We start from the raw sequence: 26,386 nt of genomic DNA on the forward strand, positions 1-26,386 counted from the left end.
GCAAAGATATTTTAACTCACAGGTATGGTTTGCTTAAAACCTATTCTCAAACCCTTTGTTTCTTGTGCTAAAGTACAGATGATTTTCCCATTTATTTTTGCTGCACATGAAGGTTCGAGCCATCTCTTATTTCATCCAGCTCAGTTCCCCCATTGCTGCTAAAAATGATAAATACTTAAAATAAATACTTAAAAATAAATGAAATAAACAAATACTTTAAAAAATAAATCAAAATAAATACTTAAAACCCCCTCCAGACACAAAACATGAGGACAGAAATGGCCACAAAAGTGGTAAAAAAAAATTTAGTAAGGCTAGATTGAGGAAAGCTTTCATTAATGATCATTTAAATGACAACAGAGTCTCTGGCATGGCCTAAATGCTGTTTTTTCCATCTGCCACTGACATCAAGGCACAAGTGGCAGCTCCAGCTGTTGATTGAAGTGTTTGGAAAAGATCAGTTCTTGATTTATCAGGGGTCAAGTGGCCAGTCCAGGCTGAGCCGCCTGGGCCAGAGCTGTGGCAGCAGAAGAGATGATGGGAAAAGGAGTGAAAACCCCAAAACCAGAGTTGTAGGGAGGGTAAATTGAGGGAGAAAAGGAAAAACTGGGGAGGAAAAAGGAGAGGGAAGGGAAGGGAAGGGAAGGGAAGGGAAGGGAAGGGAAGGGAAGGGAAGGGAAGGGAAGGGAAGGGAAGGGAAGGGAAGGGAAGGGAAGGGAAGGGAAGGGAAGGGAAGGGAAGGGAAGGGAAGGGAAGGGAAGGGAAGGGAAGGGAAGGGAAAAACTGAAGGAAAAAAGGAAGGGGAGGGAAGGAGGAAAGGAAGGAAAAAGGAAGGGGAGGGAAGGAGGAAAGGAAGGAAAAAGGAAAGGGAAAAAGGGAAGGAAAGAGGAGAGGAGAGGAGAGGAGAGGAGAGGAGAGGAGAGGAGAGGAGAGGAGAGGAGAGGAGAGGAGAGGAGAGGAGAGGAGAGGAGAGGAGAGGAGAGGAGAGGAGAGGAGAGGAGAGGAGAGGAGAGGAGAGGAGAGGAGAGGAGAGGAGAGGAGAGGAGAGGAGAGGAGAGGAGAGGAGAGGAGAGGAGAGGAGAGGAGAGGAGAGGAGAGGAGAGGAGAGGAGAGGAGAGGAGAGGAGAGGAAAGGAAAGGAAAGGAAAGGAAAGGAAAGGAAAGGAAAGGAAAGGAAAGGAAAGGAAAGGAAAGGAAAGGAAAGGAAAGGAAAGGAAAGGAAAGGAAAGGAAAGGAAAGGAAAGGAAAGGAAATTCTGAATTGGCAGCAGAAGAGTTTGCAGGAGTTCTCCACATTGTGCTCTTCTATTTACAGTGTGGTTTTCCCTGTTTTTCTGTGCCATGTGTGCTCCACAAATCCAAGCTCTGTCCACAGGGAGCTTTGCTGTGCTAGTGTTGGTACAGAAGGGCTTGAGGGAATTTTGGTGGCAATTCAGCAGTGACCATCCTTCAGAATGTTTGTTTATCTCTGCTTTCTTTCCTCAGGCAATGCTCAAAAGTAAATTCTCCCTTCAGACATTCTGTCACGATTTCATAATTTGTGTTTTAGGGCTGGTGGGGAGGAGAAGTGCTATTTGATAGGTATTTTATGGAAGGAGAGGTCTGTTGAAGGTTTTATCCTCACATAATACAGGAAATCAGTAAACAGTAAGAAATATTAACTTTTTCATCTTAGCCCTTCTAATGGCACTGAACCAGCTCACTGGTGCCATTGGTTTTGGGTGAGGGAGGAGAAACAGGCTGGAATCACCTTCCTGCACTGTGGAATACATTTGGAGTTGTAAAATCCTCTCCTTGTGTAATTAAAGCCTTCCAGAAAATGGCTCAGAAAAATGTACTGGGAGGAACTGGTGGAGAAATTCAAGGATCCTCCTTTTGTTCCCTGTCTGAAAAACACCAGGGGAATTTGGGGCAACTCATGGAACTGCTCCAGGTTTTACAGTTTGGATCCTGCAGCCTTGGGGGTACAATAAATTACTAAATATGGGATACCAGGAGAAACACAGAGGAAAATCTGCTTAGCAGAAAATCAGATTCACTTATGGGGATAACCTCCAGCTCTTCCCAGAAGTGAAGGCTTTAAAAGTCACTGTTTCCTGCAAAATGCTCCACAGTGTTTTCATCTGGATTTGTTAATATTGCTTCTTGTTGTCTGAGCATTTTTCTTTCTTTTTTTTTTTTTCTTCATCTTTTTTCTTTTTTAAACACAATATGTTGGGACAATGAATGGTTTGAATGTGTTGGGCTTCTTTTCCTGCCTCTGAAACCCTGTGTGATTTTCAGGGTGGCTTTCCATCAGGAAAGGCATCCCAGGAATCAAACTCCAGCTTCTGGATAGTGCTGCAAGTAATTTATTGGCTGCTTTCAGCATATGATTTTGGCACTAGAAATTTGTGAAAATCTTTTTTTTGAAGATCTCAGGTGACAGGGTTAAAATATTGTCTGCATCTCCAGCTAAATGGTGCATTTGTGCCATTTAAAATGAAATGTTTGATTGAACTGATTATTAAAAATCTGTATATTTTGAAGAGTTTTTGTTTCCTAGGCAAAACAATTCCTATTTTAGGTAAATTTATATCTTAATCTGATTTTTTTTGTATTTTGTTCCCAGTGTTACACAACTGTGTAAGCAGTTATAAATTATGGATGGGAACAGACAATGCAGGCCAGAGAATCTTTCTAAATATAAGCAAGACAATCATCACCCAAAAAAATCCCCCTCCAACATATTTAAAACTTTTTATAAAGCCCTTGGTAAGCATTTCCTCAGGATAAAATAAGCAGGGGAAAAAACCCCCAACCTATAGTGTCCATCTTATTTACTGTGTAAATAATAATTATTAGGGATAATAGATGGTGCAGTTAATTGTCTGTGCTTCTAGGGGTGCTAATTAGCAGAAAGTAATGATCTTCACACATCACTTGCCATTGCAGTTGTGTAGAATGAGAGGTACAAAAACAGCTTTTCTCCCTAAATTAGCAGCTGACTTCATAATTGAAATAATTGTGTTTAGGCAAGGCTGGGCTGTGTAAAGCCTGGGACAGGCCCTTAGCCCACCCTGCTCTTCCTGCCAGGCAGGAGGGGTTTGGCTTGCCAAAAAAGCTGGGGTTTAATGAAATCTCCTTTCTTTTTGTGAGTTGAGAGGGGTGGAATGGAGTCAGCTGCAAGGAAGAGGGGAATTTGGGGCAGAAGAGGGGATCTGGGAGCAGAAGAGGAGATCTGGGAGCAGAAGAGGAGATCTGGGAGCAGAAGAGGGGATTTGGGGCAGAATAGGGGGATTTGGGAGAAGAACAGGGGATTTGGGAGCAAGGATGGCGGATTTGGGAGCAGGGATGGGAAGAGGGCCATCTTCTCCCTCTGCCATGCACCCAGAGGGACAGAATGTGGGATGAATGTGCTGGGACAGAGCTTGGAACTGTGCATGCACTGGGCACCAGCAGCTCCCTCCCTTCTACCTTATTTCCTGCCAAGGAAAGGGGTGACTGTGCTGCCCCAGCAACAAATGGCCAGAGGAAAAGGAGATGGATGAATACAGAGTCCTCCTTGACAAGTTATTCCCATACCAGCTACAAGTTTAAATTCTATTTCTTCATTTTCGTGGCATTTTGCCACATTTGTTTTGTCACATTTCCTCAAGTGACAGAGCCCATGGTAACAAACACCTCCTTCATCCTGGCCTCCTTCTCCTTGAGTTTGGTAATTGCAGATTCCATCAATTCCTGTTGGAGTCAATATTCACTGCAAGCTTTTAGGCAGTCTAAAATCACTTGGAAGCTCTTTGTTATTATAATATAATTTTACACATGTGGGTTTTTTTTCCCCTTCTTGCTGGTATGCAAATGAGTAAATTAGATTTTGAACTTGCTATGATGCAACAAAAGTTTTTCCTATTGCCTTGCATGGAATTTTCTTTTATATAATTTATCTTATGTTCATGTTCTTATTCTGCACAAATCTTGTCTTGGCATGAGAAAATTCACCTGTGGGGATAACCTCCATCTCCTCCCAAAAGTGCAGGCTTTAAAAATCAATGTTTTTTTGCAAGGTGCTCCACTCTGTTTTCATCAGGGTTTATAAATATTTCTTCTTGGCTGAGCATTTTAGGAGTCTTATTTTCTTTTCTTTTATTGTTTATTTTTTTAATACGTTGGCACAATGAATGGTTGGAGAGTGTTGGGCTCCTTTTCCTCCTCTGACACCCTGCTGAGGTGAAGCCATCACACCTTGGAGCTGATTGATGCGCTGGTGGGGATGTGGTGTTAGCACTTTTCAGGGAATATTCTCAGGCAGCATGTTTTCCTGATGGGAGCTTTTGTTTTCACATGAGTTGGTGTAAACCAATTACTTCAGGCACATTTTGTTTTAATGTGAGTTTTCTTTGTGCTCTCAGTCATAGGAACAGGAAGATAATACCTTCCAGTGTGATGATTTAATACCAATTTCACAGAAAATGGTGGTGCTTTTATAAGGCACACAAACAGGCTGATTAGAAATCAATGTGGTGGGTGAATCACCTCGTAATGAAATAGGAAATTAATTTCCTTTCAGATTTATATTGTGTAAATACATGGTTTATATACAATGCAGTTTTAGTATGTTTTCTTTTTACTCTCAGAGCTCCAATGTGGTTTATTCCTGAGGGGGAAAATACAGTCAACAATCACCAAGAAACTGCAAATGGTACAAGATCTGAAGTACAACGGATCAGGAATAAAGTCTGACAGGAAATGTGTTGATTTCAGAGCAATAAATGGCAGGAGTTATTTGCAGACTTGAACAAGTCTTTAAATTGACTTTCATTGCTATTCTTTGTGACTGACCTTGCACTTCACAAGATCTATTAATTTGCTTTTAATGTAAGCAAAATTATATTCTTTTTGAGTCATAGATAGCTTAGAAAATTGGTATTAAACATATGATAAGTAAAATCTATGCTTCAATTTCCAGTTCCTGCTTTCTCTTGCAGGTAGAGCCATTTTTTTGACTAGCTTGCAGTATTCTCTTGTGTGTGAAGCTCTTGGCTGCTTTGGGATACAACCAAGGTCTGGGTTTTTTGTAGGTTTGGGAAAGTATCCAAAAATCCTGGGCCTTTCTGCTTTTAGAGGTGGTTCTGGGACAGCAAAACCTCTAGGATGGGTGGAAACCTGGAGAATCGTTCCCAGGGATCCATGAGGGGCTCTGGCTTCCCAAAGGCACGTGGCTGTGATGGATCCAGATTCCCAGGGGCACGGGACTGACAGGGAGCAGGCAGGACGTGTGTCCCACTAAATCCTTTCCCAGCTGGAGCCTTGCAGAAGAAAAAGGAAATTTTCAAATTTTATAAGGGTTATTTTAACTTAGTCAAAGCCATTTAGTCCCTTAGCATCAATGAAAGAAATGACAGAGGTGTGGTGCAGACACCTTGCATGGAAAAGAACCTTCTAGAAACTATAAAAATTTAAGATAAATGGAATAAGCACTATGAGCCTGCCTTAAATAACTGGAATGGGATAAATTGAATAAATCTGTGAGCCTGCCTTAATAAATGAAAGAAATGGAATGGGGTAAATGGAATAAATCTGTGAGCATGCTTTACCTGTGCAGGTGCAGACACACAGAGCAGTAGAGTGTGCCTGGCTCCTGGTGAGTCCTTGTGGGGACATTGGGACACCTTATCCTTGGGAAATTCTGGATGAGAGTTGGGCAGAAGATGTGGCTCATTGGCAATAGCACCAACGGAAAGCCTTGAGCATGTTAAACAGCTCCACTGCAGATTTTTTATGCTGTTGTTATTTTTCTGCCATTTCCATTTATTCCATCCCCCTCCATTTCCCCTCGCTCCAAAGGCTGGCAGTGCTCAGTGCTGGTGTGATAGGGGCTGTGCATTTGGAAGAGGTAAGAAACAAGATTTTTCTGGGAGAATTTTTCTCTAAAGAAGGACAGGATGTTCCAGCTCTCCATCATTGCTGTCCCGTTTCCTTCTGAATGAATAATCAGCCACAAATTGGCTGCAGCCTCCGTCTGCTGCTCTGCCCAGCCAAGGCATCATTCCTGGTGTCCTGACAAGGAGAGGGCCTGGCCAGAGGACTGAATTTAGAATGCATCCCAAATATTATCCCACCAATCATGCAAAAAAATCCCTCTGAGAAAATATATTAGCTAAGCATCGCTCTGACAGATTATATCCACTTGAGCTCATCCATTTGCCTCCCAAACCCCAAATGGAACAGACCCAAACCAAGTTAAAAATACTTGCAGCTGATCGCTGCTGGTAAAGAGGAGCCCATTTTGTATCAGCAGTGAAATATTGGTGGTTTTAGACTCCTTTGGAGATGGGTGCTTGAAGAACCCTTCTCCTTACTCTGGAAATGAGTACTATTAACAGAGATCTGTAATTATGATGGGCTATAATCAGGAGCTTCAATCAAGTGAAAAAACTTCCTTTTCCATGTGGCTAGATCTGCTTTGAACTCACTAAATTTAGCTCCTTCAACTGTACAAATTGTTTGTAGCTGTGGTGCCACCAGAAAGGCAGCAAGTATTAAGATTAATCTCTGCTTTGGTTTGGTCTTTCTAGAAATTTATTTCCCCATCTGGTTCTATTTAATAGAAAAACAGACAATCCCCAGAGTATTGATAAATTTTCAACATGTGAAAACTGGATGGACACGTCAGCCACCTGTAAATTGTCTTTCTTTTATGGAAATTCAGGTTTTTGATGCACATCTGTAAAGGTCAGGCATTTTCTGTTATTTAATGTGTGATTAAATTCTTGTACATTACGATTATTATCACAGTTCATATTTCTCAGATGGTGGGACTGGGTTTTGGTGGATTTTTGTGCAAGGGGATGTTTGGTTGATTGGTTTTTCCATTTCTAATTAGCTAAAAGAAGCATAGAGGAGGCAATACAAATAGAAATGAGAGTGGGCATATGTAGATACCAGGGAATAGGTGATGGGTTTCACACTTTGTGGTTGAAATTCATGCAGGATGGCCAGACAAAAACAGGCATGAGAGGCAACTGAGGCTACCAGTGGAGGTGTTTTTAAAAAATGTGATTAATTTTGATTAAAAGAGTTAAGGAGTTAATAAAAGGTGATGAGATTTGAGGATCATGTGGTCAGAATCATTGAATATTACTGTTGGCTTGGTGGGAGAAAGGATTGAGATGTGAGGGAGAAATCTGTTGATAAATGATTTAAGTGTGTAGTAGAGTGGCTCCAAGGACATTTTCCAAATGTACAGATGCTGCTTAGGCTGAAGAAAATGTATCTCTGCTTCCCTAAACCTAAAAGGTGAGGTTTCAGCCCTAAGGCAGTTGCTTTAAGGCTTTTAATGTTGGCCAACCCCATGGAAATCCCAGTGTTGGGCCTAATTTGGAAATAGGCTTTTTGAACTGGGGACATTGCCTTGGAACTGGAGTTTTCCTGCCTGATGGGCTCCACTCCAGGCACTTTCTGTCCTGTTTGCTCTGTGTGCAGCTCTCACAGAACCAGTCTAGGACCAACAGGCAGCAAAACCCGAGTTTAACAGATCTAACCCGAGGCAGCAGCTCTTGGGTGCCGTTAATTACAGCCCTGACATTAAGTGCAATTTCTCTTGTGAAATGAAAGATGCTTAGGTTGGTTGTTGCTCATTTGGGGAGTGTTTGCCAAATGTATTGAAGGATTCATTAGAAATGTATAAAATCTCTTAACCTGCTGCTAATTTTTGCCAGTTTGGTTTAGAAATTGTCCCTTTGTCACGGCGGTCTGGGTTCTGCTGATATTGGTGACACAAGAAGTGCTGAGGCTTTCTTTATAGCAAACTCAAACAGAATCCTTGTACTTAGACTATATTTAAACTAAATTAGTTGTTGATTAAAGTAAGTTAATAACAATTGCTGTGTCTAATTACTTTGATTATATAGGTTACTTGTCAACAGTTCTTGTTGCACTTAAAGCTGGGGTGGTGCCAGGATAAATCCAACCATTGCCAGTTCCCTGGGGCTGCACAAAAGGACAAGAGTGCAGGTTTTTAGTGGCCATGTCTGGAAAGGGAATAGGGAATATTCCAAATTTAGAGCTAAATTGTCATGAAATGGCACGTTTTAAGGGAGTGTAGGAATGGGTTTGATCAATAACAATAGGAAGGTCCCTAAATAATACAGATGAATAATAGCCTATAGTGCAATAAATATGCCAAGACTCCTCTGAGGGAAACGTGGGAAAAATCTGTGCCAGTAAAATTCAGTTGAATCTCATCTGGAAATAGCAAGGCTGGAGGATCCTAATCATAACAAAGAATTGATCAGTAGTGCCATAACAAGGCAGAGTTCATTCTTTGCACTGTGGTGTGGTGCATTAATGTACCCCTGCTTAAATCCAGCCATGAATTTTTGTCATTTGGAATGGAGAGATTTTTCATAATTTGTTTTGGTTTTTAAATTAAAAGACTTCCAGCCTTCTGTTTTAACTATTTTTGTCTTGAAATGTAGACAATTTATTACAAAAGGAAGAAGTTCAAATGAGAGAACCAGAAAGGGTTAGGAGATGGAGAGGAATAATTCATATCTTTACTTTATGGAGTCACTGCTGAACTGTGGTGTATAAATGTAACATCTCTGGCAGTGTTTGGTTCCTTAGAATAGGTATTATTAAATTACATGGGCAGGACCTTATGAATATATACTCATAATTTTTAAAAGTTATCAGCTCTTTTATTTATAGTTTGAAATCAGAAAACCTTGCTCAGGTCCAAATTAAATTAATTGCATCGATAAATATGGTTAAATTCAGCTTTGTTAACTACTTCTGCTAGAGCTATCCCTCTGCTTATGTGGTTGTGAAACTGAAAGAAATAGAAATTTTGTTTTGAATTAGTGGTGAGGGTGGTCAAACATTGGAACAGGTTGCTCACAGAAGTTGTGGAGTCTCTTTCTCTGCAGATATTCAGAATCCCACTGGACACAGCCCTGAGCAACTCTCAAATTTTTCAAAAATTGTGTACAAACCTGACATATCCATCTCAAATCAGTGAGAGGAATCAACAATTTTCATGTTTGTGGAAGTATTTTTTTTGCCTTTTTTTAAAGTGAATCAAAGACAAATACGTCATTCAAATTAAAAGGACAATTCAATTATATGCTATTAAAATTGAGGGGTTTTATTAAAAAACTCTTTGTGAATGTAAAAATAGGTGAGATTCAAGGAGAGGTGGAGTGGGGACTGTCACACCAGCATCTCAGTCTGTTCTTCATGCCTGATTTCCCCCTCTTCCAGAGCCACTCGTGGGGGAATTCATGGGCTGTATCCTTTTTTCCCCTGTCCCTGTTCTGTGAGCTGAAAGGAGCACGAGTCCATATTCACTGAGCCACATCAGAGCTGCTCCCTCAGCTTTGCTGCTGGGAAATGTCACCCTGATCCATTGCATAATTCCAGCTGGCCCCCTCTCAGGGGAGGATTGCCTTGCTGCAGTTGCAGGCAAGATGCTGAAATGCACTGTTTTTATATCAATTTATAGCTGACCGAACTTGTCCCCACCTCGAGCAGCAGCAGGAGAATGATGTGGGGAAAAACGTTCCCTTGGTTTGAGCATCGTTTTCAGGTCGTTTTCAGATAATAGGGAAACCATTCAATAATTATCCTCCCAAAAATGAAATAATTACCCTGCATCCCAGCTAATCTGAGGCAGGAAGCCTTTGAATATCCTCCAACAGTTGTGGGAGAGCTGATGGTGTGATGGATTTGTACCATCAGTTGTACCTGGAAAATTCCATCCCACGTGAACCTGTTCTTAAACTGATACAGGAACGAGACAAAAATTCCTGCTACCCTTTTCCTCAGCAGTTTGGGCAGACCCGATATTTAAATAGGTTTAATAACCATGAGAGGTATTAAACCTGGGGGAATTCAGGAGCCTCACCAGCCACTAGTGTTGGTTTTCCCAGCTTTTACAGAGATGGGGCAAGCGAGAGGCGTTTTAAAAGATTTTATTCTGCTATCAATCTTGATGAAGAGTGAGACACAAGAGATGTAAAACTCAATGCCATTCCATCAGAACCAACCTATTTCTTGGTTACAATCCCTTATAAATGTTTTTCAGCCTATTAGCTTTTGCCACACAATGCTGCTATTGTTTCTAATACCAATCACCTACATTTTTTCCCCACGGGGTCCTGCTACAATGCATCTTTCACAGTTGATGCATAGCACTGTAGTTCCCATCAAAAACTCACTTCTATTTTTATTCCCCACTAAAACAATATATCTCTCCCCCATACTATAAGTCTTTACACCACAAAAACCAAATAATTACTATCTTCCCTTCACAAATATAACAGTAATCATAAATTCACTTTACAAACACAATAGAACTCCTCCAATTCCTAGAAAATACCCATAAATACTACTAAATTCCAATCACTCAACCAAAACACATAGCAGATTATAATAACATCTACACCAATATCCAACATACCTGTAATATTAATATTATAATTATACCTACATATATTAATACCTATAATATGAACTATGCTACCACAATATATTAAACTACAAATCAATTATAACCATTCATTACTAATACATTTTACCCAAAAAACATCAAATACTAAACCAAAACTCTCACACTAGAGCAACCTCTTAATGTAGAACTTTGTTATTATGAAATAACAACGTTTACATTTTTGATTCCAGTCTTCAGATTTTGCATCCCCTGTGGGTGTTTCATTGTGCTTTCATTTTAGATTGTCTAGATGTGGGATGAGCTGGCCATTCCTTACTTGCCAGCCAGGATTTGGAATAAATTGCCTTGGTTTTGAGCATTTGGTGGTGGCTGCTGGTGCCTAAAGGAAATAGTGAGAACTTGAGGTGATTTGTTTGGTGCCTTTTTCCCAAGAGATGGAACTGCTGTGAATCTTGGGGTTTTGTGGGTGATGGGAAGCAGAAGGAATTAGCTTCTTTATCCCATTTTCTAGTGTTTTCAGACTAGAAATATGTGGGACACCAATAAAGGGCAGTCCTGGTGAAATTTTAGCTATTTATTTAATTATGTGATTATTTATAATTTACCTCTCTGCATTCTCCTTTGGTTCGCTCCTGTTTGATGCCTGGGAATGCTGCTGATGTGCTGGATTACTGATACAATCAGTAAAACCCATTTTTTTCTCTTGATCCTATTCCTCCCTCCAATTTTGGGTTCAAACTTTCTCATGTTACAACAGCTCCATGTCCTCCTGTCTGCTGCAGAGATGTTTAAGCATCTAAATCATGTAGGAAATATATCAGGAGAAAAGGGAGAGAACTGGCAATACAGTGGGAATTAGCAAAAACCACTTTTCCTTCTCCCATCACCTTCTGTTTGATTCTTCCTCTCTGAAAATTCATGGCACTGTTAGAGGTGAATGTTGTCCTTTTTTCTCTCTTCTCTGTCAGAAGCTCTTCACAATCAAAGTTCCTGGTTAAGCCTATAATGATTTTGTTTTAGAGAAGTTGTATTAATACTTCTAAACATTTAATATTTTTCTGTCTTCTGTTCAAGCACTGTGTAACACCATTATGTACCACATGTAACAAACCCAATAAGATTTGAAAAATATATCCAATCTCAGGTACCAGGGCATGTAAAGCATCTGCTAGAGGGTTTCCAAACAGTATTTGTTGTCTGGTTTCGAGTTAATTTCCAAATATATGAGCCACAGGGCTTTGAAATTCTGGATGTGCAATCATTGGACCCAAAAAATGGTGCAAACTTTTCGAAGAAGCTCACTCTTCTTAAGGAGAGTGGTCTCCTTAAGGGATGTGGAACCTCTAGTTCTTGGGAATTGTGAAGGGAGAGAGAGATCTGTATCAGCTCAGTGTAAAAATATTTTTAATCTTTTGAAGGTTAAAAGGAGATCAATTAACTTTCTGATGAACAGGTGATATAAGTGAATATGAATATAAGTGAACATAAGTATAAGTGAATAGGAACACGGATGTGAAGCTACTCAGCACTGTGCAAAAGAGTAGGAAAAATCCGCCAAAGCTTCAAAGTTTGGAGTGTTGGGCACTAAATGCAGTGAGGGAGCTCAGGACAGTGTGGAAGTCCTGCAGTCTGGGTCTCCTGGTGCCAGGGAGGTTACACAACCAGCCCCGAGTTCATAACTGTTCCTCTCCAATCCCTTCTGCTGACCCCAATTCAAGCTGACTTTTGACTTTATTTTAACTGAATTTCAGCAGCCCTGTACCTTGCAGTGCTGGTTCTGAGCTGGGAAGCAGCTGTGTGGTACCACAAATCATCCTGCTCTGTGTAAAACACAGGCAGCTTGTTCACCTCTAGCATGGAAACCTCACAGAAACTTGCAAACTGTGCAAGGACAAATTGTCATCCATGATATTATTCCAGGTCTGCCCTCGATCCTGCAAGGATCCCAGTCCACACAGATAGAAAAGCTGATTTTTATTCCTACACAGAGAGCTTGTGGGAATAAATTCACAGCATTTTAAGGGTGCACAGCTGCTGCCAGGTGTTTGTAGGGAATCTGTGTTTATCTCAGTCTAGGGGTTGATGTATTTTTGATTTTCCTCCCCATACCATCTCAGGGGGAAGGGGTAGTGAGCAAGAGACTTCTTTTCTGGTTTCCAGCTGGGGTTAAACCATTGCTCTGGCTCCAGAATCCCAGAGAAATTCTAAACACAAATTCTAAACCAGCTGAAGGCTGGTATTTCACTGCCTTCCTCTTGCCAACAGAGCTTCTGAAACCATTCCCCATTTTGTAATGGGAAACTTTATTTAGTTGAGCAAAGTTTTCAATTCTTAATCCTTGACTAAAAAAGACTCACCCCTTTAATTTTGCAGCTTTTATCTAAGAGAAACAGGCAAAATCTCTGTAGTTTTAGCTTGAAGTCAGTTGAAGAAAGTTGTGTCTGCAAAAAGCTGGAACATTTGGTTATAAATTGGGATGTTTTAATCTTGCTTTAGATGTCTTACATTAAAATATTATTTAAATTATGTGGCAACGGAATCTCTCTAATAGGACCACAGTTCTTTAGTAGTTCTTTTTGCAGTATTAGGAAGTCAAAAAATAAAAATATTACATGGTTTGAACAGCATTCATCCTTGTTAGTTATTTTAAATTTTACATTTAACATTTTTAATTACACAGAGAAAAATTCCTGTGCATCTTGGTCCATTTTGTCTTTTGTTTGAGTAATTAGAGTATGAAGTAGAAATCTTTTGCAATTTAACTTTAAAAAGTTTTTGGTTTCCTCTCTTTTCCTGTTGAGATGCTGGGTTGAAATAGAGCACTCAATAGTGATCTGGTATTCTTGCAAAGCTCATTTTTCATGTTAATAAATTGGAATATTTAATGTAATTATTATTCTAAAGGAGTAGTTCAATCTGTAGAACGGAGGAGAGTTACATACAACAAATTATAATAATATGGAAAGATAATATGGAAAATCCTGACATTTTAATGTAGAAGGACTTCTTGAGTCTTCTTGCAGAGAAGGGGCAGTGGGAAAAGGGAGGTTTAGTAAAGAGTTAGGACAAAAATGGGAATTATTTCCTAATCTAATTTTACAAGTTGGATCACCTCTTTAAGTTATGCCCAGAATGTTATCTTTCTTCTTAAAACCTTTTATTAGTCAATTATTTCCCAGTGCAACAGTTCTGAAAATTCCCTTTGTAATCCAAACTCCGTATCAGGTCAATACTGGCTTTGGATTGGTATTTTTAAGCCTTGGTAATGCAGCTGTAGTTTGACCTAGAAACCTATTTCGATGTGCTGGGTGTAACCAGGGCTTTTTAAACATCTGTCTAGGGGTTCTTCTACATGTGAGTAGCTGCTTGTAATTGAAATGTTGTGAGTAAATAATCCAAAGGCTTGGGAGAGATGCTTGAAGAAAAATTTTGCAAGGGTCATGACTGGGGGAAGATCCTGGCTCAGTCCCTTCCAAGCAGGTGATGGAACAGATTGCAGGTGACCTGTGGGGAGCAGAAGGTCCTTGCTGGAGCTCCCTGTGGTAAATCTCAGCTCAAAGCCTTTCCCTCTTCCTGCTTCCAAGGGTTATGATGCCTTTCTGGGACTACCTCAAAACAGAGGCCAGGCAGAATTAAGGCAACAAAAGGCAGTTCTATTTCTTGAAGGCCCTTCAGGTACATTTTGGGCAGATGAAGCCCCACAGGGGTTACACCCAAAATGGATTACAGGTCACAGGTTTTTCTACTTTTATAAGTTTGGTCCGTTTACATTTTGGGGATTCATCTTCCAATTCCAGCTGCAGGTGATGAAGTCATTGACCCCAAGGTTGCCCCCCCAAGTCCCTTTTGTTTCCATCTCTGGGCCTGAGGCAGTGAGGTGTCCTTGACTGCCAGGCCTGGAGAGGAATTGTTGTGTCTGCCCAAAATGGGAAAGCTGCAGCTGACACTGGGTGTGGAGTTCTACCCTAAAGAGCTGCAGGAGTACAAATATATGAAGAATATAAAAGCCAAAATCCTAAGGCATCGTTCCATCCTCTGAGGGGTCACTGAAGCTACCCCCAGCAAATCCTTCCAGAGTAACCCCATCAGGCTGTCCTTGTTTTCCAGGTGCCATGAACCGCAGAATTCAGCGAGAAATAAATTTAGCTCCAGCCCAGCAGGAAGTTTCAGAGGCAGCAGCTTCTGCAAGGGATTGTCAAGAACAATCTGCAAGGAGGCTGCTCCTGGCATATAGATTTTGAGCTGGAACAGTGCAGGGAAGGAAGTGCTCCGTGCCAGCTCTCAGCACCATATGCTTGCCCCTAATGTAATGCACAAAGAATATGGAGACAGCAGCTGCTCTGCAGGGAGGTGGCCACTTGTTAGATTTTGAAACCTTTCCGAAGTGTCTGTTCCTTTTCTTTTCACAGGAATTTTTTTCCCCCCTTGCTTACGTATTTGCATTCAAAAGATGTTCCCTGAAAGAAATCTATTTTTAGGCCGCGGTAAGAACAGGGGAGTGTGATCTACTTTTTGTTGAAATAAAGGTGATTTTGGAAGGACTCTGATGGTTAGTTTTTTGTATTGAGAAATGTGAGCAGGTTTTTATTTTCTTGATTTCCATTGGCATCAGGGCATGTTGAAATCTTAGCTATAAATTAATTATTGTCTAGAATTGTCTTTGATAGAAAACTTTGTCTTTCTTTGGGTTCCAGGAGCATTCCAGTGGCATGACCACATTCACATTTAATTCAATGACAATTTTCACTGAGTTCAGTGGCAAAGAGAAGCATAAATGAGGATTTAGATCTAAAATGAGAGGAATTGGATTTAATATGCCCAGAGGCACGGATCTTCCCTGGCACCCATCACTACCCAGGCACTGAAGTTGGTTCCTCTGTTGCTTTGAGAAACCTGAAGTTCCTGGCAGATTTCAGGAACCCTGTGCCTGCAATGCCAGGAAAACAAAGCTTATTTAAGTAAACAAAACTGGATTTTAAAAGGTATTTTTTTGACTCCTGAGATTTTCACGTCCACTGAATTCCAGATACACCTCACTACGAGCACTTCCATTTTGAATTAGGGATTCTTAAATGAATTTGAGAATCCAGAGGGAAGTTACATCACAGTATAATGAGGTTACAGCAGGACAAGTTGTTATAGCAGGTAATAAAATTAATGTATCTCACTGGCATTTTTGCTGAATGTCAGTGTTTTACAGTGACCCTGGAGGGATGTTAAAATGTCACAGCAACACCAGAGTGACCCATATTAGTCAGTAAAAATGATGGTTCACATAAAAGAAAGATGTTACAGTCCTTTTTGGAAGGATAAATTTCTTTCAGACAGAGATTTTTGGGTTATTCTGTGTTGTTATTTGTAGCTGCTTCTCTCTGAACAACAAAAGACATTAATCTACCTGTCACCAGGTATCAATCTTCCTGCTGGTAGGGAGATGATTCTTTTGGAAAACTTCATGTTTATTTGTTTGCTTCAGCTCTAGACCAATCTGTTATCTATCCGACCTTCATTTCTTAAACCAGCTGCAATCTGTGATTTTCTGGGATAATTAATTACTAATGCTCATTTAAAAGGCCCCCTTTTCCCTTTTTGTGGCCATACTTGTTACAAGAATTCAAATACAGTAGGATGACTGATTTGCAGCCTTAATAATTCCCTTTGTGTGCCCTCATCCCAGTGAGGGACAATGTAGGAAGTTCTATCTATTAGGAATCCCATTTCTGCAGTAAACTTGATTTTAAAGTGAAATATGGATTCTGAATACAGTCCCACAGTCCTAATTCTGCAAAATGTGAGGTAAATGTTTGACTTACATTGAAAATGATGACTTAGAGTCTTGGCTTGAGCCAAATCAAAATCTTGTTTTCAGTGCAAATTAAAGCTGTGAGATGATTTCCTGTTTTTATTCCCATAAGGCTGGCTTAAGGAACACTTCTTAATTCTACTGAGCATAGGAAACTGTAAGTTATCATTAATTTATAGCTCACACATTGGCCACCTGAAATCTGGGGTCGTGGCACAGGAATATTTTGTTCGGGGTGTACAACACTTCCAAGAAAGTTTGTAAATTAAGTGTTTATTTCTGTTTTGAAAAGGATTTTAAAGTCCTCCTTGTCCTTCCTTCTCTCCTTCAGAAGTACAAAGAATTGGTAGAAGTTACACAGTGTTCAGCCTATTCCATTTTCTCTAACATACACAGAATTTATTTGTCTGAAGCAGCAGACTAAAATAATTCTAGAAATGAGTACATATAGATACAGGACTATTATTTCATAGATTTTTTTTCACTGAGATTTGTTGTTATGGTTGGATGGAGATTTATTTTTACATAAAAATGCCTGGCAGGGAAAAAAAAAAGATAGAGCTTTCTTTAACTCACTTTTAAAGCTGTGAAAATCAGCAAACCAATGGAATTCTAAGCAAGAGAGAAAAGGAAATCTCCCATTCGTGACAAGTGAGAATTGCTTGGTTTTAAGCCTAAGGAAAGTTACTTCCTTTTTCATGGATTGCCCAACCATCACAAGCTGCCAATGGCTAATTTAAGAAAAAAGAAATGCAAGAGACCAAATGTGGCAAATATTGTCTAGAGAAATGTTTCTCCTTGTGAGGAAATGCTTCCGGTCTGTTGGAGCTCCATGGAATTTTTACCTTGCTTTTAAAAACTGGAAGACTCGTGGCTGCACAGCTCAGATATTAAATTAGGCATTGTGAAGTCAGAAAAATTAGAGAAATTAATCTCCAATTTTTTTTCTCCTCTCTCCAGCCACCAGAAAAAGAGGGCGGGCTGCCTCGCCAGGTGGGCAACAAGACGGAGTGTGGCCTCTTGGGGTTTGTCCTGGATCTGAAGCAGGATTACGAGCCCGTCCGCAGCCTCATCCCCGAGGAGAAGCTCTACAAAGTTTACACCTTCAACTCTGTGAGGAAGTCCATGAGCACGGTCATTAAAATGCCAGACGGCAGCTTCCGCATGTACAGCAAAGGAGCCTCTGAGATTGTTCTCAAGAAGTGAGTGCACTGCATCTCTGGCCTCGTTTTTTTCCAAAATTCAAAGCAACCTGACACTAAAATGTGGGAATTGTGGTGTTTGGAGTTTGCTGTCTTCACCAGAAATGTGACACACCTTAGCAGCATGAGCTGCTGTTATTGTTTTTTAATTTTTTTAAGTGCTTCTGGGAAATTAGCTTGTTTTTCTTATCAAAGAATTGGGTCTGCTTTTGGTAATTTGCAAATGGATTCTTTAAGTTCGACCCATTTGGAAAATAGGCACTTTTGAATTTCACTGTAAGCTGCCAGCTCATTGATTATTGAGAAAATAATGCATGAAGGGCTCTTGGTGTCTGTGCAATAAGTTACAAATTCTGTCTGATAGTTCAGTAGTGAATCTTCTAGAAATTTACATTAGCAACTTAAAACCTGACATCAGAAGAGGAAAGCATTGATTGAAATGACCTTATACAGGAAATACTTCGGCAGTCATGCAGATGCACACTTGATGCCTTTTTGGGATTATCCAAAACCAGAGGCCAGACAGAATTAAGGCAATAAAAGCAGTTCTATTTCTTGAAGGCCCTTCAGGTACATTTTGGGCAGATGAAGCCCCCAGGGGTTACACCCCAAATGGATGACAGGTCACAGGTTTTTCTACTTTTATAAGTTTGGTCCATTTGCATTTTGGGGGTTCATCTTCCAATCTCAGCTGCAGGTGATGAAGTCATTGACCCCAAGGTTGCCCCCCCAAGTCCCTTTTGTTTCCATCTCTGGGCCTGAGGCAGTGAGGTGTCCTTGACTGCCAGGCCTGGAGAGGAATTGTTGTGTCTGCCCAAAATGGGAAAGCTGCAGCTGACACTGGGTGTGGGGTTTGGAGTTCTGCACTAAAGAACTGCAGGAGTACAAAGAGATGAAAAATAGACAAGCTAAAATGCTAAAGCATCACACTCAGTTTTTATTCTCTCTTCCCTGTCCAAACCAGGTGTTCCAGGATCCTCAACGCGGCTGGGGAACCGCGCATCTTCAGGCCCCGCGACAGGGATGAGATGGTGAAGAAGGTGATTGAGCCCATGGCCTGTGATGGGCTGAGAACCATCTGTGTGGCCTTCAGAGACTTCCCCAGCAGCCCTGAGCCTGACTGGGACAATGAGAACGACATCTTATCCGACCTGACTTGCATCTGTGTTGTTGGCATTGAAGACCCAGTAAGGCCAGAGGTACGTCCAATTTTTATCTATCTTATGTAAAACTGGACATAACCTGAATGGTTTCTTACCAGTTTTATCTCTTTTTAAAATTAGCTCTTTCAAAGAAGCTGAAAATCAGCTTTAGAAATGGGTTTTACTTGATAAAAAAGCCAAATAATTAAGATGATAAAGTTCAACTGTATTTAGATAAAGGAATATAGGGCTTTTTGCACTACAGGACTGAGATGATCAGCAGAGGTTTTGTAATGCTCCCACATATTAAAGAATTTTCCTTTAAGCAGTGGAGTGATGTACAACTCTGAAAGAAGGGAAGACAAGTGCAGTGATTAAAATTGCCATGATTATAATGACAGTTTCCAGAGAAACTGGAGTTTTTGCCATTTATTGTAATAGTTGTCACTTTACTTAAGATTGTACCTGGTGACTACTCAGGAAAACTTGTTTTTAATGTTGTATTTGAACAAGGAAAAGCTGCAGCTGTCGTGGATATCACATTTACATGGCTTGTACAAATATATATAAAATTTCAGCTCAACTCACTCGAGTAAATCAGTAGTAGGTGTGGGCATGGGAAGCACACCCCTGCTTCTACACTTGTAAATTACATTCCTACAGAAATACAAAGGGTTGAGTTAGAGAATTCTGATCTCTCTATTTGGTGCTTGATAATTAATGGAGAATTATTGATTCCATGTTAGGGTTTGAAAATGGTGATAATACCTTTGGAACTAGCACGACACAACCCCAGGTACCAACTGCACATCTGTGCCTTGCCTCAGAATGGATTTTACTGGGTTTTTTCCTCAATATGAAGGTTAAAATAAAAAGTAAATCTTGTGTAGGTGACAACTGGATGATAAACTTCTTATCTCCACAAAGAGCAGATAAACAGCATCCACTTTATCTGTCATCAGATGGTCTCCTGCTGCTAATCCATCTGTCCCCATGGCTGACATTGCAAGGCTTTCAAAATGTTGGAAAATGTCCTTTAGAAGTTCTGTCTGCAGTGCTCCTTTAATGCTCTACCTCACATACATGGATATTTTGCAGAAAATATTTTGCAGAAAATATAGATATTTTCAGAAATATTTTGTCAGTGGCCACTGGAACTGTGAATCAATCCTCTCCCCGTCCTAAATTAAATCATGATCCACATTAGAAAACAGCTTTAAGTCAGGTTCCATGCAGTGTGACAGACTGAGGGATTGGGGAGCAGTGGGATTTGCAGTTATTATGGAAAATAGCTGCAAACTCTCCTTTCATGTGATTGTTAGGAGGGTGTTTTGTAAGACAGCTGCTCTTATCTTGCAGGGAATAATTTTTTGGGAGCTTGAGGTAAAAGTGTATAATTCTGCTAAAAATAGAGGGCAGATCTGACTTCTATGTAAAGAATCAAAGAGATGAAGGCAGGAAAACATCTTATTTCTGAATAAACACTTGAATATTGTATTGAATTTCTTGTAGGTTAACACCAGGACATGCAGGAACATTTCTACTTTAGTGCAAGACACACAATAAAATATTTGCAATTTCAGAATTTTAGCAAATTTTGGACATTTGGGATTTGGGATTTGGATTTTTGTGTTTTTCCACCTTGTCCCTTTTGACTGGTTCAAAGTAGCAATAACGTCACGAAAATATTTAAACCAAAGTTTAAATTATTACTACTCTGCACATTATAAGAGTACCTTAGGAGAAATAAATGAACCAATAAACCCTGAGCCAGGAGAAAAACATAAAGTTCAGAAAACTCCGTAAGTTTGGAATATCTGACTTGGTTGGAATATTGTAATGTGCATGTATGAAAACCCCATTGCTGATGCAAATAGCAAGATGTTGAGCAGTTACAGAGAATATTTTGCCAAAATGAAATCTGCTCATTAAATTGACTCCCCACTGGAGCTTATGCATTTTCAAAGTGCTTTCTGTAGGGGTAAGAAAAAGAACACAAAAATAAGAATTCTTACTAAAAGTGCTGTGTTATCAATATTCTCGATATTCACGGGTGTCAGGATTTATTTGGATGGAGGTGATAAATTAGGTAATTCTAATAAAAAATGTCCCAGTCCTGGCAGCCTTTACCGTCCCTTCAGTTACATTCCCGTGGTTTCTGAGGAAGAATCAGGATTCTCCTTTTCCCTGAGGGGGTGTTGGGCTGTCCTGTGGATCCTGTGGGACATGGCTCCTGTGCATCCAGGAATGATCCCATGTGGGAACACCAGCTCTTTTGGAGGAGTCCTTCCTCCTTCCTGCTTCCAGGGATATTCTTGGGATGCTCAGGGAGCTTTCTGGCACTCACATCTCCCCCATACACTAAAAAAACCCAATTTGAACAAGTTATTTAACACTGATGTCCAGCAACTCTTGAGTTTTCTCTGGAATGCCCACCATGGACACCCCGTGGCTTTTCCATATTCCCAGGTTAATTCAGACACCAGCTTAGTCATCAGCAGCTGCTGGATTTAGCAAGCACTGAACTACTTGCTTGATATTTATATTTTGTGGGTGTGTTTTTTATTTTTCTTTGATAAATACACAGGAAGAGAACAAACAGAGTGATGCCCTTCTCCTGCAGAGATTCTCTGTTGATCCTGACACTCTTTCTGGCTTGATTTTAATGAGCCTGAACTGGCTCACACTGATCTGCCAGAAAACGCCTCCAGTCTGTTATTTCTGGGAGATGAACGTAAATCCCTTCCAAATATCTCCTATTTATTTGTCACCTGATTGGGAAAGATATTCCTGCGTTGGACACTTTGTGCATGGGTGCTTGCATTGGGAATTTTGCTTTGCAGAGGGAAAATAAACCCAAAAAATTGTGAAATGTGTACTTAAGCTCTGCAAAACTGATGGAAAATATCTGCTTCCTCTGCCCACTCAGTCTGCCAACACTCCTTCTCCCTTACAGCAATAAAAAAAAATATGAACAATATTTTAACTGTAATTACTGTACACACTATTAAATCAGATACCACCCACCAGCTGTCCAGAAAATGACAGGAGAGGAAAACAGAATGATTTCTCCAGTTAGATGTGAGTTTGAGACATGTTTGCAACTGGGGCTGTCCTCCCCTGACCTTGTTCAATGGGACTGACCCTTCATGGCAATAACCCTTTTTTGCTGCTTGCACTGTAGTTTATTTTTCTCCTTCACGGTCCATCCATTGGGCTGGCTTTCCAGATTTCCATCTAAATCTGTCTTGTCCTATGCATGAGGGTCACCACAGCTCCAAGTGGGTACCAAAAACATTTCCAATTGACAAATGGGATTTAGGCAGGATTGTGAATGTGGAAACTGGGGAGATCAGGGGTCATTTGCTTATGGAACAGACTGGACCTGATCATACACTCCCCTATGGAAACCTATTTCACATCCCTAAAAGGCTTCAGCTGGAAATAATTTTTCCAGGGTGTTCAATTTGTGGGGAAAATATTCCCAGTTGGGGATGAGGAAATGGGAAGATAAAGCTCTCTCCCTGAATTCTGCCTTTGATTTTGTGATCTGTGTTGACAGAGTCCCGCAAACAGCACATCCTGTGGACACACTCAGGGTGGAGGGATTTTCCTAGGTATCCTGGGAAAAGTGCTGCTCTAGTCCTCACTGAGGTGTTGGGTTAGGGAAGCATTTTGAAAAACAGGAACTCCACAAAATGCTTTTAATAAATATTTACAAACATGGTATGAAATTATTCCCAGGTTGGAAGAACCATTATCTGTGGTGTGGTGGAGGGGTTTAGGGTTTTCAGTGCCTTCCTGGCCCCAGGAAATCCCTTAAAGCCCAAGGTTTGCCACACTGGCTCAGAAGCCCTCAGCCTACTTGTGTCCCCTACTTGTGGCTACAGAGGAAATGAAAATATCTAGAAATGCATAAAATTAGCAGTGCAGTGTTGGGGATGGTGTTTCCTTTTCTCAGCATTTTCTGCACTAATGGATGAGATGAATCCACTCAAACTGGCATTGAGTTTCACAACATATTTATATCTGTGCTGGAGGTTGTGATCAGCGAGGTGCACTGAATACAGACAGTAATATCTATTTTGATACCTTTTCTTAAATAGTTGTGGGGTTTTAAAGCATTTTTTAATAATTGTGCATTGCCATCTTCTGAGTAGGGCAGTTCACTTCCCTGTAGTTCTGGGAAGGGCTTCAGCCCTCATGGTGAATCCTGGGGTGCTCTAGGCTCTTGTAGGTAAAAATGAAATTTAGAGAAGTGGTGCTGTGCTGAAGAATGACATCCAGGCTGTCCTGGACATATTAAACACATTCCTTATTTTCCCACTTTAAATAATATTACTGTTTTTCTCTTGAAGAAAGACTGCTTTCATAACAATAATGCAAAATAATGCAAAAATGTGATGAGACCAAATTAATTTGGTTAGTGATGTCTACTTAGAAATTATAATTAATTAGGATGTAGTTTAAGGGAACAGATTTTTTTTTCCTCATCTGAAATTGAGCTATAGACATGGAACCCTTCTATAGCCTTCATTTACCAAAGTAGGTACTTACCAAAGCAACTGTATTAAAACAGCTTTATTTAATGATTAGGAATCAATCTTTTCTTTTAATTCCTGAATTTATTTTTTTAAATAAGATGCGTATGATGCCAAGTCAGAATGGAGCCCCTACATTGTTCTCACATCCCCTGTTATACCCTGAATATAGCTCCCTGATACATTTCCTGTGCAGCAGAAGTTTATCTCATGCATGAAAAGGCATTAGTAAAATCAGGCTTCATTTTAATGATTTTGAAATATTTAAAATATTCATTTTAAAATCCAGTATTTAGGAATTCCACCTGTAGATAAGCGTGAATTAAGTAGTGCTAAGTCACAATAACTTTTAAAATCTTGTTGAAAGGAAGGTTTGGATCAGAAACAAAGTCATTTTCTGTACAGAATATTTGTATTGTCCATTCATATTTACATGTGTTTAGTAGTTATGTTTAGCTTGCTAAATGTCAAAAAAGCTGCAGAGCACTCATTTTTGTTCAAGCCAGGAGAAAGTTGAAGGAACTGATCTAAAAGATATTTTTTTTACTTCTTCATACAAGATTTACCTTGCTTGTGAAGTGACCCCAACTCCACAACAGTCAAGTAACAATAAAATACATCTGATTCCTCTTCCTTCTTCATGCATTCCTTAGCTTGAAATTTGTCTGGATGGGGACACCTGCCTTGTGTTTTATCTCTGATCCCGGAGTTTTCTTTGCCCTTGCCTTGCTTCTGTGATGCCTTTGGGGGCCCCCGGAGCAGAGGGCAGGCAAGGTTCAGAGAATAAAGCGGGGATTTCTGAAAGCCTTCAGCAGGCACAGCTCGGGCAGCCACGGCCTCCAGAGGCTGCTCCCAAGGCGGGCGATGGGCACGAGTTCCTCACACAATTATCAGTTTGGGCATTCCCATAGCAGGGGTTGATGCTCCAATTCCAGCTGCAGGTCATGCAGCCATTCACCCCCTGTTTGCTCCCCCAGTCACTTTTGGTTGTACTTTTTGGGGTCTTTGAGGCCCAGAGAGGAATTGTTGTATATCTTATAATGTACACAATTTATTAGTATGGCAGTACCTATGTGTAATGAATAATTTTGTCTGTCTGTCTTCAAAATGTGAAGACAGTTAACTAGCACTCTATATGGAGTTTAGAGTTACAGTACAGGATCTGAAAAATACAAAAGCTAAAATCCTAGGGGATCCTCTGCAGGTGCCAGAAGCCATCCGGAAGTGCCAGCGAGCCGGGATCACCGTGCGCATGGTCACCGGAGACAACATCAACACTGCGCGTGCCATCGCCATCAAATGTGGCATCATCCACCCCGGAGAGGACTTCCTCTGCCTCGAGGGGAAGGAGTTCAACAGGAGGATCCGAAATGAGAAGGGAGAGGTAAATAAAACCCAGTGAAAACACCAAAATATTCTCCTGCACTGCTATGTGCCTCGTAACAGTAAAGACCGCTTGGAAAAATTCCTGCTTTTTTCTCCCACTAAATTTTTGCAATTCAAAACAGTGGTGAAATTCCAGTCTTTGCTCTTCCAGGATCAGTTTAGTGCAGGCCTAATTCTGGAGTTTTTAGAACCACTGCACTACTCAACAAGAAATCAAAACGAAGCCCATTAAGGCAGGTTTATGGCAAGGAGAAGAAGGAACTCAACAGCAATTTTGCTCCTAAAATGCAATCTGTACTGAGAACCAGCTCCTCTCATTTCTTTAATTTATTCCACTTTCTCTAATGTACCCACAGCAATGATTTGCATTAAAAAAATCAATCTTTTGGAGGGTTTTTACCTCCTCATCAAAAATGGAGCTCACACATAGTTCTAAAAAAAGAAAAATCTATGCTGGCTCTTGAGTCTATCAAATGAGTGGACACAGTCATTTCCTCCCTGCATGGATGGGTGGAATCCTGGGAATGTTAGTAAATGCAACAAGCTGGGCTTTGTTCCTGCTGCTACACAAGAAAATCTTGCCATTATTGGTGCTAAATGAAGGATTTGGGTTCTCCTGCAGAGTAGAACAACAAACTTGTGAACAGGTTTGATCAGCTTTGAGAAACTCCAGTATCCTTTATCTAGAGTGATGATTATGGGTGGAATTATTCATAAAGATTATAGGAAAGGCTGGTTAGGTATTGTGGAAAAATTTACCTGTGTTAGCCAGCAGTTGGGCCCTGTTAGTACTGGCCTTGTCTTCACTTGCATCATTGATGGCTGCTGGAATTTTTCTGTGCTTTTTGGAGAAAAGCTGCAGGTTTGAGCAATGAGGGGAATTTTCTGACACAATAACATAAACTCTGCTCATCACAGGCTGGAGGTTTTACTGTTTGGGTTCTTTTTTGTGTTCCCTCCTGCAGATCGAGCAGGAGCGGATTGACAAAATCTGGCCAAAGCTCCGGGTGCTTGCTCGCTCTTCCCCCACGGACAAACACACTTTGGTGAAAGGTGGGTGCAAACTGCTTGAGGGGGGGTGGAAATCAGTGATAAAGGTGCTAAAGCACATCATCTGCTTTGATTTCACTGTTACAAATCCTCCTGAGTTGTCATCTTTAACTGCACATCCCTACACCACACAAGAAAGTTTTCTTGCACTCTTGTGTTTGTGTTCTACCTCAGCCTTGACATGGAAAATAATAGGAAACTCCTTGGCAGGAATAAGAGAAATAGCAATAAGATGCCTGGCAAGTGGATTTAGGCAATCTCATATTTGCCTTGTGACTTTTAATTGGAATGAGACTTGAGCTAGGAGGAAAAACGTGCATTTGGTGGGCAGAAAGAAAATATTGCTGGGAAACAAGATAAAAACAAGAGGGGATGTAGATTTTTTGGTTTTGCCTGCACTGCTTTATGAGGGAAGCAAGAGCAATCTCATTCAGAGTGAATCCAGTCACTCCAGTGCATCTCTTCTCCTAGAATTATCCCAAAGAGTATTCCAAGAGACAAAAGCCTTTTCCTGTTACAGCAGCAGTTATTGAGATGGGGGAACTGGGAGCTGCCCAGTGGAGATGGGGATTTTCAGCCAATTCAATTTTTCCTATAGGCTAATCTAGCTGTGTAATTTGCATTGGCTTCCTTTAGATTCCTGTATTTTTACCATCTGCCCTGTGGGAAGTGCACCATACAAACTCCATTCTCTCCCCGCACTGTCTGCAGATGGAATGCTCCCATTAAAGATGGTTTGGTTTGCAGTTTCCTTCTTTCTTTTGATGACTTGACATCTTATTCAGTTGACTTTAAGGCTCACACTTCATGGCTGGTGAAATCAGGTGGTTTC

At 40.5% G+C, this 26,386-nt stretch overlaps 1 protein-coding gene across 7 annotated transcripts in view; it reads left to right on the forward strand.

Moving 5' to 3' along the window:
* ATP2B2 (ATPase plasma membrane Ca2+ transporting 2) overlaps window positions 1-26,386 on the forward strand; it is a 397,274-nt gene that overhangs the window by 327,771 nt on the left and 43,117 nt on the right. For all 7 annotated transcript variants that reach the window (XR_005258393.1, XM_038149263.1, XM_038149261.1 and 4 more), the window contains 4 exons: window positions 17,194-17,435; window positions 18,400-18,634; window positions 24,323-24,502; window positions 25,470-25,557. Coding sequence is in view for 6 of the 7 variants with exons in the window: in XM_038149263.1 (XP_038005191.1) it covers window positions 17,194-17,435; window positions 18,400-18,634; window positions 24,323-24,502; window positions 25,470-25,557 (745 nt within the window). In the remaining variant the exon portion in view is untranslated. The remainder of the gene's footprint in view (window positions 1-17,193; window positions 17,436-18,399; window positions 18,635-24,322; window positions 24,503-25,469; window positions 25,558-26,386) is intronic.

This window comes from Motacilla alba, chromosome 12 (assembly GCF_015832195.1).
Source record: "Motacilla alba alba isolate MOTALB_02 chromosome 12, Motacilla_alba_V1.0_pri, whole genome shotgun sequence".
NCBI classification, from domain to species: Eukaryota; Metazoa; Chordata; class Aves; order Passeriformes; family Motacillidae; genus Motacilla; species Motacilla alba.